This window comes from Eublepharis macularius, chromosome 5, assembly GCF_028583425.1.
Source record: "Eublepharis macularius isolate TG4126 chromosome 5, MPM_Emac_v1.0, whole genome shotgun sequence".
Classification (NCBI taxonomy): Eukaryota; Metazoa; Chordata; class Lepidosauria; order Squamata; family Eublepharidae; genus Eublepharis; species Eublepharis macularius.
Window position 1 is genome coordinate 147904320 of NC_072794.1, and position 12817 is coordinate 147917136.

General features: G+C 41.4%; 1 protein-coding gene across 1 annotated transcript in view; it reads left to right on the top strand.

Annotated features, from left to right (window-relative positions):
* The window catches only part of SLC9A8 (solute carrier family 9 member A8), a 74480-nt gene that overhangs the window by 23156 nt on the left and 38507 nt on the right, over positions 1–12817 (top strand). The window contains exon 4 of the mRNA XM_054980661.1: positions 7998–8056. Coding sequence (XP_054836636.1) covers positions 7998–8056 — 59 coding nt within the window. The remainder of the gene's footprint in view (positions 1–7997; positions 8057–12817) is intronic.

The following is a 12817-nucleotide window of genomic DNA, read 5'->3' on the forward strand; positions in this document are numbered from 1 at the left end:
TGAGAATGACAGATGTCTAACTGAATTTCTCCCAATGAACAAGCACTGGATTTTGTGCATGGGAAAGAAACCATCTTTTGGTGCAGTTTTCTCCACTTCTGAATCAACTACATTTTCCAGCACAAACTTCTTTTTCAGTGTGGTCAGAATAATATTCATCAGTGGTCTCTGTTTGGAGTATCCCAAGATGGCCCTACGGGGGAGAAGAATCTCCTTCCTACTTCATAAAGTTGATACCATCACAACATGGAAGGGGAAAGTGATTAATATTAAGCTTGACCGTCCCAAAGTTTAACCTACCAAATAAATACTAAAATAGAAGAAAGACCACTGTGGGAAAGACCAGATGTTTTCCCTCTTGCCTTTTCTAACTTTTCTGCAACAAATGCTATATTGCTGGATGCAATATGCTACATGATCAAGGAAGTATAATGTGGAGGCCCAGAGTTATTGCTTCCATAAATGGCACAGTAGAAAGGCTAGAGACTTGGCCAGTAGCCAAAATGGAATGGGTGCCCTAGGTGGGCTGTGTTCTTTGTTCTTCAGATCCTCCTCAAATACTGGGCCTTGCAGATGTGGTTGTCTTTGGCTGAGGACGTTTACAGCGTTTTCTCAAGGATAGATAAATAATTATGCTGGCAAGTGGCTCTCACCCTGACAGTAGGGTGGGCCAGTAGGAAATCTAGAATTTTGACATCAAGCATCTATTTCGGTTTCTCCATCCCCACCTCCCCACAGTTTCAGTATGACAAGTTTACTGTTCAAAGTATGGGGAGCTAGCAAAGGTAAATGTAGTGGAATCAGGCACGGCAGTTCTAATGTAGACTGATACGGCTATCACCATATTGCTGATGGGAGGCTGGGGCCAAAATAATTGCATTTCTAAGTCAGAGGTGAGATTATTACCTGAATCCTCCAGGATCACAGCTTGCTCCCTTAACTTACCATACTACACAGTTCTGTGAACTGCCACCATCCTTATTTCTTGTGGCTTTTATTGTTAGTAGAGAAGCAGAAGTTATTTCACCCAGAAATGCAAAATATTTGCAACTGGAAGGTAAATTTTATTCACTTCATTTTCTTTCTCTCTAATGGAGACCCAAAGTAGCTTACATTGTTCCTCTCCGCTTTGTTTTACCATCACAGCAACCTTGAGGTAGGTTAGGCTGAGAGTGTGTGACTGGCCCAAGGCCACCCAGCAAATTTCTTTGGCAAAATAAGGATACAAACTTGGGTTCCCCGATCCTAGTCTGTCACTCTAACCTCTAGATACTCTAACCGCACTTGAGGGTAAATTTTCTTTTCTGTCATATTTGGCCTCAAAAAGCAGGAAGCCAGCATAGCCTGTGAAATCTTTATTTAATCTTTGCTGCCATTTGCTCTGGAGCAAGTCCCAACAGTCATAAAAAATCCTGCCATTAGTATATTATTTGCTCTCAAATTGATACATTAATGGGATGGAAAGATTTCAAAATGTCACTAAAGATTTAGGTTTAAGCATCCTACCAACTGAATTAATCAAAGTCTGCCCCTGTAGTTATTAAAAAGCTGAGTTCAGCAGTATCTTACAACTAAAACCAATCTTGGGTGCCATGGCTATATATTTCTCCAAGGGCTATCCATATACGAAGTAAGTACAGAGCATCTTCCCTTGGGGCTGCTTGCTACTGATCCCGCTCTGAGACTGTTGTCCTTGTAGTCTGAAATCTTGCAACTGTTAGTAATTCCAAAGCATCTTCACGGTAGCATTGTGAGAGCTCTTTCTGTTTCTTGGGCTTAGAGAGGATCGTCTTAAATCCAGATCAAACTCATAGAGCAGTTGCTTATAATTTTGAATGGTCCAAGAACCTGATTTGGCTTTCTTGTTGATTTGGTATGGCAGTGTTACTTAACTGATTTCTAGGCAACAGCTCCTCTTTCTAAGTCAGAGAATGTGTCTCATTTTTATTTATTCTCACTTATGTGAATAATAATGAAGGAAAGCTCTATCGGCAGTGATCAGACAGGATGTCTAAATAAAATCTCCAGAACTGAAGGCAGTCTGTCTCTGCATAGCAGTTGCTAGGGGACAGGATGGAGGGATGTTGCCTTTAGGCATTGCTAGTGGGCTTTCTAGAAGTATCTGGGCTGGCCACTGCTAGAAATAGATGTCTGGACTAAATAGATTTTTGGCCTCATCTAGTGGACTTGTACTTTGATGTGTACTGGGTTGGATCCAACCAGCTTTTCTGCTGGTGAAAAAGGAAGGAGGGGCTAAGATGATGCATACCCATGTTTGAATGAAACCCACTGAAGTTATTGGCAGATAGAGTGGATAACTCAGAGATTTTGCCAGCCAACGCAACGGCCACTAAAAATATATACTTAAATAACCAATGAAAAAGAGATACCAGAGTTTGAAAGAGCTCCTTAGTTAGTGCTTGGAAGACAGGTTGTTAGTTCCATCCTGTTTTATGTTAAAACATTCTCCTGTTTGTATATATTTCCTCTTATTTATATGCTTAGTTCTAGAACAGTTTTTTCCTTTCATTTTTTTATTTGCTGCTATAATCATTTTCCCGATGTGGTTGATTGTTTGCTAGCTTTGCAAAATAATCCAGTTTACTTTGAATAAATATTTCTGGCTGGGCGAATCAGGATTGCAATTTTGTTATCATCTTGGTAGGTCAATATTGAATAGATTTTGTATTTGAACTAATGATGTCCCAGGACCGTTTTCACATGTCCTTATTGTAGCACTATAGTATTGCATAGTATCACAGTTGTTCTGCTATACTCACAGCTGTTCACACATCCTCTTAATCCACCTGTGAAAACTGGTCATCCTCCTGTAATTGCTGTGTTTTCTTCAAGAATGCAGATTTCCCATTTATTCCGCTTCGTGACTCTTTAGCGATTTTTTTTGCCTGCATGGGAACGATTGGAAACGCTTCTCCAGAGACCACTCACACAACCCCTCCTCCTTTTTGGTTTCTGCACCCTAAGGAGAGATTTTCCTGCCCAAGACCAGGAGTCCCACAAGCTCCCCTCCCCTTCTTGGTTTTTTGTATATTGAAAGAGCGATATAGCACAAATCTTGGTGCCTTTTTTTTAAAGAGGGGGGCGGAAATGGGAGGGAATGTGCTTTCGTCAGCAGTGACGTAAGATCATCCACCGCCCACTGTTGCATTTCTTCTGTGGAATGTGAACTTCTGGAAGCACAACAAAGTGGCACAAGTCAAGGAAATGAGAACGGTGCGTTATGATAGCAGAATATAACGGAATCATGGTGCAAAATTAGCGGACTATTTGGACATATGAAAACAGCTCAGGACAAAGTTGCAAAAAAAAAAAAAGATGAGGAAGAATCCAATTTTAGCCAAAGTAGTAGAAGAGTTATCTAATTTATTGCACACAAAAGAAGCTGTTGGTCTCTTTACCATCATCTCATTATGAAGCATTATTTTTAATCAGTTTTATGTTTGAAGGGCAGGTGTGGATTTCCCAGTTGATTTCCCATTCAAGTGTTGAGCCCAGCCTTTAGATTCAGAATTTCTTGAAAGACCTACAAAGAATTTGGTATCAGAAGATCAACTCTTTGGTTTATGTGACTGCAGTATAATATAGCACGATATATTCTTTGACAGATTAATAGATAATACAGAAGACATTAAAGAAAGGTGGGTAGTGAGACTGAATGTCTTAATTATGAACAATTAGAGGATGTCACTGTAGAGAATTCAAACAGTCCACCTAGTTACAACATGTTCATGTAGTACAAAAACAGCACATTCGGTATTTTTGGATATAGATCAGAGTCTTTTTTAATAAGTAAATTCTAGATCGGTTTGTAGATTAGGACTTTCTCACCTTCATACAGTTTCAAGGAAGGGTAATATGTATTCATCACCTTTCCTTACAATTGCTCAATCTAGCCTATAGCAGTTTACCTGCACCTTGTCATCTTTACAGTATGAAGCTTTATTGCTTTTACCTTTTCCTGTTGGCCAAGTCACTTCATTCCAATCTCCTTGAATTGCAAACCACTATCAAACTGTACTTTGATAGTGTTCTGGTTTGGAGGGGAAATGTAAGCCTTAGTTTGCCAGTTTGGATAAACTTGAGCCTGAGGCTTGCTTATATAATACCAAACCATATGTCTGAGCCTCCTCAAATGTGAAGTCCTTCATTGGTCATTTACTGAAATAAACCTTATGTTTCATGAAGTGTTAAACCTTGAGCCTACTGGTCACTAAAATTAGGAGCGACTGGTCCCTTGTTGTAAAGCACCATAATTTTATTCCTGTAGTGCCCTGAGCTTAAGTCAGGCAGTTTCTTATCTGCACTGGAAAGAGCTCATTTCCACATGTCTTATGTTGGAGAGCCACACAAATATACTTGTACAACACCAGCAGAGGTGGAGGGAAAGCAAAATGTGGTGAGGTCCTTATCACCCAATTCCTTAGGGCGTTTCAGGTTGACAGAATGCCTTCAACACAGTCCCAAGTTCTGTTTTCTTTGTATTACCATAATATTTAGCCTGACAAGCGTTCAGAATTATTGAGTTATCTTTACAAGAGCCCTTTAAGGCAGGGCAGCAGTATTTATCCCTCTGTTGCTGCTGAAGGCTGCTGAAACTAGGAGAAGAGTGGCTTGTCTAAAAATACTTAGTGTGTGGCTTAAGACCGAACTACACAATATGATTTTCAATGCGTTGGGTGCTGAATACTGTACATGCAGCTCTATAGTAGGGCTAATCTCCCCTCGGGGCCATCATGGCTTGGGAAAATGGAATGGGGGTGGGGAGCAGGAGCCTCTTCTCTTGCTGCATTGTGGTCCCAAGCCAAATTGGGTGCCTGCAGACTTTTAAAAAGCTGTTCCCCACAGGTGCAGTATGGTTTAAGGGAAAGTCAGTCTAGTTCCGGGACCCCACATGTGACTCATTAAAAATTGTGTTGTGTAGTTTGAGGTGAGATTTGAACTTGGGATTTTCTGGTTCACAGCTACTAAACTGTTGTTACCCAAATAGTCTCCTAATTAGTTGGGGGGATTAGTTTAAAGGAGACCAAGCAAGAGGGGGTAACTTGGATTCTCCACCAATGTTTATGGGGATTATTCCCTTAGAGAACTCTCAAATAAGCCAGGCAGATGTTCAACTGGAAAGAGAAATAAAAGGGCAAATGTACAGAAAACTACACACAGCACACGTACGAGGCTAACTAAGAGATAATCAGGGAGGAAATGGGGAGAAAGCAGTTTTGGGGAAGGCAATAGTTAACAGTCTTGAGGATAAACATTCACGGAGGTAGCAGCAAAACAAACAGCATTTCATGGAGAAGAAGGGAAGAGGCCCAGATGGATTTGGGGGTGTATGCATGGATCCAAAGACATATACATACACTCACTGGTGGCTAGCAAATCCAGATATAGGGCAAAATGCTCCCTGGGGCAAGCTGACATATTTGCCCCCCACCCCCAATGACTTAATTTTTTTTCCAGAGGTGGATAATGAGTTGTGAGAGGCTTAATGGATTTACCTGAGGTGGACTGTAAATGTTGCTTGATGACTGTTTGGTTATAGGGTTGCCAGGCCCCCTTACCTTCCCAGTGGAAGATGGGAGACCCAGCTTTCATTTTTATTGTAGTGCTCAAGTGCATGCAATGCGTGCATGCTCCTTGGCTGCATGATGATGTCACTTCTGGGAAGTGATGTCATTGTGCAGGGCGTAGTGCTGCCTCTGGGAGCGCTCCCATGCTCCACAGCGGGCTGGTTTGGGGCCTACATTGGCACTCTGTGAAGTGCAGGAGCTCTCCAGGGCCCTCCCAGCAACGTTCCCGTGCTTTTCAGTGAGCCAAGTCGGGCCCATTTGGGGCTAAAATCACCCTGGGCAGCACAACATCATTGTGCTGGGCCTGGAGTGGTCCTACGCTTCACAGCAGGTCAATTTAGGCCCTGAATGGGCCTGTTTTGGGCCCAAATCATCCCACTGCAGCATGCAGGAGTGCACTGAGCCACCCAGGAGCATGCCCCGGGATGCACGTTCCCTTGCCTGCCAGGTAAGCGATGGCAGAGGATGGAGGGAAGGAGCAGAGGATCCCCTGCCTCCAGTGGGTGACTGGTCACCCTATGGGAAAAGTTACAGGTCTGCTGAATAGCATTATGTGGTGCTTAATCAAGGTAAATGGATGAGGGAAGTGAGGCAGGGCGTGGATGAAATTAGCCAGGAGCTTCCTGGGAGACCTCATTGTCCTAATGTATCTCTCCAAAGGAGGGAGGGGGTATTTAGTCAGCTAGGTGCTCTGACTCTTCTTTTAAAATATTTTTCCAGCTTCTTGCCCTGTTGGCTTCTATTTTGTTTTATTTCAGGCCTGGCAGTGCCTTGCACATATCCTATATGAGGAAGGGTGTTTATGATTTCATATCTATAAACAATTCTTCAATGGGAGGAGAGGTCTGACTCCTAACACTGAGAGATCAAAGTAAAGAATCCAGGTTAGCAAAGAGAAGCGGACAGCTGGGGCCCTTTTTTTCTAGGTTTAAGTTGTGCAATTGCTGTGGTGAATGTGATGCCTAACTGCAGATACAGTTCTGCCCATGTAAATTAATGGACTTCTGCACTGGGCCTTGGGCCGTTCACTGCATTGCATTGCTGGAATCTTCTATGACTGACTTTAATGTCCAGTGTTGGTTTTATATTCTTTGCAGTTAAGATGATCTGAGATTATTTTGAAGAGAGTCATTTTCACATAGATCAAGATGGGTAGTTGTATTAGTCCGTCCATAGCAGTGGAAAAGAGCAAGAGTCTAGTATATAACAAAATTTGTGGTAGGATAGGGTTTCTAAAGTATCTGTTCCTAAAGGAAGGGCCAAGTTGGTGCTTTTTCCAAGCAAGGCCAGCACAGCTCCCTCATGATTGTATGGGATGTTTCTCTCATGCTTTTTAAATCTAAGAGAAATGGCACCAGAGGTAATTCTAGGGGGTTCGGGTTACTCCCCTACAATATTTTTTAACATCCCAGCTTCCAGTTACAGCATATTACTGGATTAATTAAATTTTTATTCATCTCCATCTAAAAAAGTGTGTCTAGCAGAATCCTTGCTCTCTTAATATTGGGCTTCAGCACATCTTCACTTCTCCCAAACTAATTTTTCTAGAGTTACCTATCATCCTAACAAATAATGATAGCAGTCTTCATGGAATTGAACTAAAGAAAGGCAGATCTCAGAAGGGGCTGCAATCAAAATTCAACAGTGAAGGGAGAAAACAGGCAAAGGGTAGGAAAGAGAGAGCAAATGTAGTGGGGTGAGCAAAAATAATTTAGTTGAGATAACAGCCTCTTCCCCCAGGCATCATAGCATTATTCTGGCTGCCTCAGCTGGCTTTAAACTTAGCAGAAGATGCGAATGACCCTGGAATGCCAACCTTAAGGTCTTCCAAGTGGCCCTTAGCAGTTAGTCAGCTGCCTAGTTAAAGCCTGCCCAGCGCTTCTGGCACAACGAAGCAGTAAACCAGTGAAAATTGTAAATCTTTGCCTGTAGTCCCCTTGCTATGATATCATTGCAGATCAGCCACTGGCAACAGGAGAGGCAAATTGGTCTGAGGTCGTAGTCCAAGAAGGACATTGCAAGAGGTCAGAGATGTGAGGTGTTGAGGGTCATTCTTGGGGATTCTACTGCCTACCAGGTGACCCTTGGCAGTACTTGGCTGTCAGGATGCTAGAATTAACATGTCTTTATTGCCTTCATGAAATTCTGTATAATTTTAGTGCCGAAGTGATGTTGGTTAATAATGTATCGTGGTGGGGGTGGGGGTGGGCAGCTGCTAATGTGTGGAGGAGAGAGTTTTATGGAAGAGATTGGATTAGCTAACTTCAACTGTTCATTACAGCCCTAAAGCATAATGAATGTTTTAGTACAACACACTAAAAGCAAATTGAGCATTTGAACACTTCACTGAGTCAAAGCATTCTGATTTCATATTGTGCTTTCTCTCTCTCTGCCTCCTCTCCCTTTTAGGTATCCTTATGGGAGCAGTTATAAAAATTATAGAATTTCAGAAGCTGGCCAACTGGAAGGTACGCAGGCAAAAACATTGCGGGGGGGGGCATGTCCTTTATTCCGGGCTTATGATTTGATCAAACAAAAGAGGTGCCATAATTGAACTCTGTTTTGAAGCCTTCTCCCTTATATCTTGTCCAGATACAGGAAGAGTTTTCCACAGTCATACCCATCTGAGTACAGTAAGCACTATGGGCAGCTACTTGGGGTATCAGAATTCAAGAACTGTAAGATCTGGAAAACCCTGAAGTGGGGGCCATACCCCCCCCCCCAAAATTGGGACTGCAAGGTCCAGAGTAGGGGGGAGGAATGACTGAGCACCAGCGCTTTTCTAATTATATGCTCTCCCTTGCATCTGGAAAACAATTTTGCCCTCCCTTCCTCATGTGTCACAAGATATGGGGCAGAGAGGGCAAAATTAATTTTCATCTAGCATTACACTGCAGCTTGATCAGAAGTCCTGTTCATTCTAGCTAGACTGAGAATGCAGCTGAAAGCAACGTCAACCAATGAGAAATAGAGAGAAATAAAGATCATGCAACTCCCCATCCGTCATTTTTTTCTTTTCCAAGAAGCCAATGTTCCCTCTGAGCTGTGCAGTGTTGTGACCCAAAAAGAAATTTCATGAGCCAAAACAGCAACTTGCATTAAAGTTTTGATTGCACCCCCCCTCCTTAAAAAAAAAATAATTAGTCTGCAAACATACAAAACATTCAAGCATACCAACATAAAATATATTTGGATAATTTGTTTTTATTTAACTTCTGTCTTCTTCCTTTCTGTTTTCCCTATAGCCACTTGTCCATTATCAACAACATAAGTTAACTCATTTGTCTTCTAATTCAAAGACATGCCACATGTGTGATAGTATTCAGAGATTAATAGTGATATGCTAAGAATTCAGCATCTACAAATGGTGTGGATTGCAGTTGCAATCCTAATGTTAATAGGTGATCTTTTGGTAGCTTCAGTTCAGAAAGGGACTGATCAGTTACAAGCAACAATGAGGTTTTGGGGTGAGGGATTCTTGTTTCAGGAAGTTGCTCATCATAATAAGCAGGGCCCATCTTCTGAACCCACAACCCTACTTGAACTGCCCAGCTATGGTAGAAGCAATAGTCGAGACAGGCAGGAAAAGATGTATCCACCTGTCTCCCTGGCTCTCTCTTCTTCCCAGGTATCTCAAACAGCAGAGTCCCAGTCACTAGTACTGCTATGAAAGTTGATATTGAATGGGATATATTTAAATTTCCCCAGTGGGGCAAATAGCAGCTCTTGGAGCTGTTTCTGGTTAGGAGAATAGCATGGTGTGGAGGAAGGCTTAATTCCCCCTTCTCGCAGTGCCACAGGCCTGATCCAACTGGACCACCCACACAGCTGTCTGAAAAATACTGTGAGAGGCCGAAATGTGCACATCTCATTTGATTATATTTTATGGCTTTTTGGCTCTTTAGTTCCTGATGGGAAAGGCTTGAAGAAGAACAAGAGAAATGGAGACAGAGGGACACTTCCCTCCTCCCAGTTGCCTACCGTTACCTGGAATAGCTAAATTCGACTAGGAGAAGGGAGAAGAGGGAGGGGGAAGAAGAATGGGAAGAGTTTGAGTTGGAAAAGAACTCATGTGCAATACTCACTGTCATATTGAAGGTGAACATGATGAGATGCCAAGGCTCATATTCTGAACATCCAAACTAATCCTAAACACACCTGCTGGAGAAGTGATAGGTAACCATTGTCTCCTTGACCTGTGCCCCTCCCACCAAACTTGAAGTGCCTTACTTGCTTGAGAGTAATAATAGCTATCTGATTTCAGTCGCAGAGAAGCTATAACTCTTGGTCCTATCCCAGAACGATTGCATAGCAATATTCAGTTATTTGGAGTTCTTTCTAAAGGAATAAGTGCTGTAGGATTGTTTTCCCAAATTGCCAAGTGGGTCAAGTTCCTTTGAGAGAGAAGTCAACATTTCACAAAGTCGGTCTTCCATTGAAGTAATGAATTACAAATGAACTGTTGACATTATTAAACATATAAATTTTCTTTAAGAAAGTCAGCACTCTTAAAACTTTCTGCAACCCTATGTAACTTCCAGCACAGATTGTGTGCTTGTGATTGCATAGAAAAGCAGAAAAAAGTGACAAAATGGTTTTGCTGAAACCAGCACGTATCATTTTCAAAGATTTTATGTTTTAAAACTCAAGCAAATTACCGTTTGAGAGCCAATTTGTATGAGTCAGGCCCTTCTGCAGCACATTATTCCCAATTCCCATTATTGCTGATGTTTTTAAGACGGCAATTATATTAAAATCTGAAATTGCATCTTCAGAAACAGTAGTTCTTGTGGTTGAATAATCTTTTTAAAAAATTTTATTTAACCTGTAAAATACAGATATAATAAATTCGGATAAACAAACATAACACAGTCATTAATGCATATGATTATTAAAGCTAAAAATTACCTATCAGATCATAAATATCCAAAACATCAATTAAACTATTGTGAACTACCTGCTAATGAAGATAATGTATAATACAATCATTTAACACAAATATAACAATCCATTAGCCAAATCAAAACAATAACTCTCTAGGAATTTGGAATTATTTAGGGTGGCATCCTTATTAATTGATTAATTAATATTGCAATTAATAGTTGTGGCTTCTGTGCAGTCCCAAACTGGGACTACTCTCGTGCAGGTCAGCTACGAAAAAGATGTTCAGAGCTTTCTAGCAGACTAGGGTGCCCCTCCTCCCTTTGGCGCTTTCCTGACAAAACAATCACATAACCAGGAGGAGGGGTGCTACTCCCTCTGTTTGTTTTTGCTACCGCAAAGAGAGGATTTCCGTTATTGTTCTCCGTTTTTTTGTCACCTTGTTCTTGAGATGAGTCTCTGAGGAGACTTATTTCTCTTTAAAGTTTTTGTCATTAATAGTCATTCTAGTGACAAATAAAACTATATTTAAAGAAGAAAAGTTTCTAGTTTTCCCTTTGATTGTATGACTCAAAAATGGCATCTTCAAGATTGTGCTGATTGTGGCTTTAAAATGAAAGGTGGGGTATACATAAACTCCATACCCATATTTGGATGTCTTATGTTTCTACTCAAAATGGTTGCCTTAAAGGAGGAAGTCCTTGACGCACAAACTACAATCCTTTTCAGCTTTACACTCTTACTTTAAATACCCCTCCCACCTGGTTAGCTAAAACCCTACATACTTCCATTTCTAAATGTATCTGAAGAAGCAGTTTTCAACTCTCGGAAGCTCATACCCTGGACATCTGTTTGGTCTTTAAAATGCCACTGAACCAAACCTTGATTCTAGTGGTCATTGTTATTGTTGCAGATGGCCTGCAGATTAAATAGCACTTCATCTCTAATTCAGTCATTGAGAAGAGTGAATGCTGTAAACTGTTAGCCTGGGTGGGAAGCAGAATTCCCCTGCTGCAATTTTTCTTTAAGTTCCAAATCAGCAAGTCACTATCATCCTGTTACCATCTTCTTTGAAGGAGCATAACACACACTTTAATCCCGTCCTAGGGCATAAAAGGTATTGGCTGAAGTGTTATAAATTAAGGCCATTGAACTTTTCTTGTAGAGAAAATCAGCATTGAGTATAGATATATGAATTCAAAGGATTTTTCAAAAGTCTGCTACCAGAGACTCTTTCAGTAGGACATGCCACAGGTAGAACCTAGCCTCTTGCATATAGAAAATGTATCCACTACCTTGAGATTCCAAGTTATCTGAAAGAATGGAAGAGGTCGCTTCTAAGGATTGGACAGTAGAGGTGGGCACGAACCGAAATACAAACCGGGCCAGTTCGTGGGAACTTATTTGTCACAAATAGTGACAAATTTTAGCTTAGTCCGTTTGGTTCATATTTCATTTTGTCACTGCAGACAGCTTGGCGCCGATCAATCAGTTTCCTAGGCAAGGGGGGGGATGGGCTCTCTGCAGACCTTCTGCTGACCCAGAAGTGACGTTTTCATGAACCGAACAAACCAGTTCACAAACCGGGGCGAGTTCATGAAAGTTTTTGGTTCATGGTTTGTGAAAAGCGACGAACCATGAATCGCACAGTTTGAAATTTTCACAGTTCGTGCCCATCTATATTGGACAGCAAGCCTGTTCCTTCCCAGAGTGTTGTTGGACTGGAACAAAGGGTTCAGTCTCTGTATGAAGCTGCAATAAGAGCCACTTCCTTTTTAAAAAGTTGCTTCATTTATAACTGGGTTTTAGTGTACTTCATTTATAACTGGGTTTTAGTGTACAGCACTTCTGTCTGTGGAATGAGGACATTGTGGGTTCTAATCCTAACCCCCCCCCCCCCCGGTTCATGAAGTTTCACAATGTTAACATTTCCGACGCATGCCAGGATTTCCCTACTGGGATTGTCTGTCAGTTCTCATATCTCACAATACTATCCTTACAGTTTCTGATATAGTATAGTTTCTGGAGTCTCTGCATTCCTCGAATGTGAGTTTTCTTGGGTTCTTTTTTCCTACTAGGGATCCAATACTACTTGGTATTGGTATTGGTATTGGGTATTGATACTATTGGTATTGGTATTGAATACCACTTTGAATACTACTTTGTATTCGTATTGGTATTGATATTGGTATTGAAATACCAGTACTATTTTGTATTGGTATTTCACAGAAGGGCCTGGCAGTATCCGCCTGTAGCCTTTCCTTTGTGGGTTGGTAGAAGCTTTCACACTAAGTTTTGAGTGCATGGCGGTTCAATTTCCTTTTCCTAGCACAACTTTCTCTCTACTG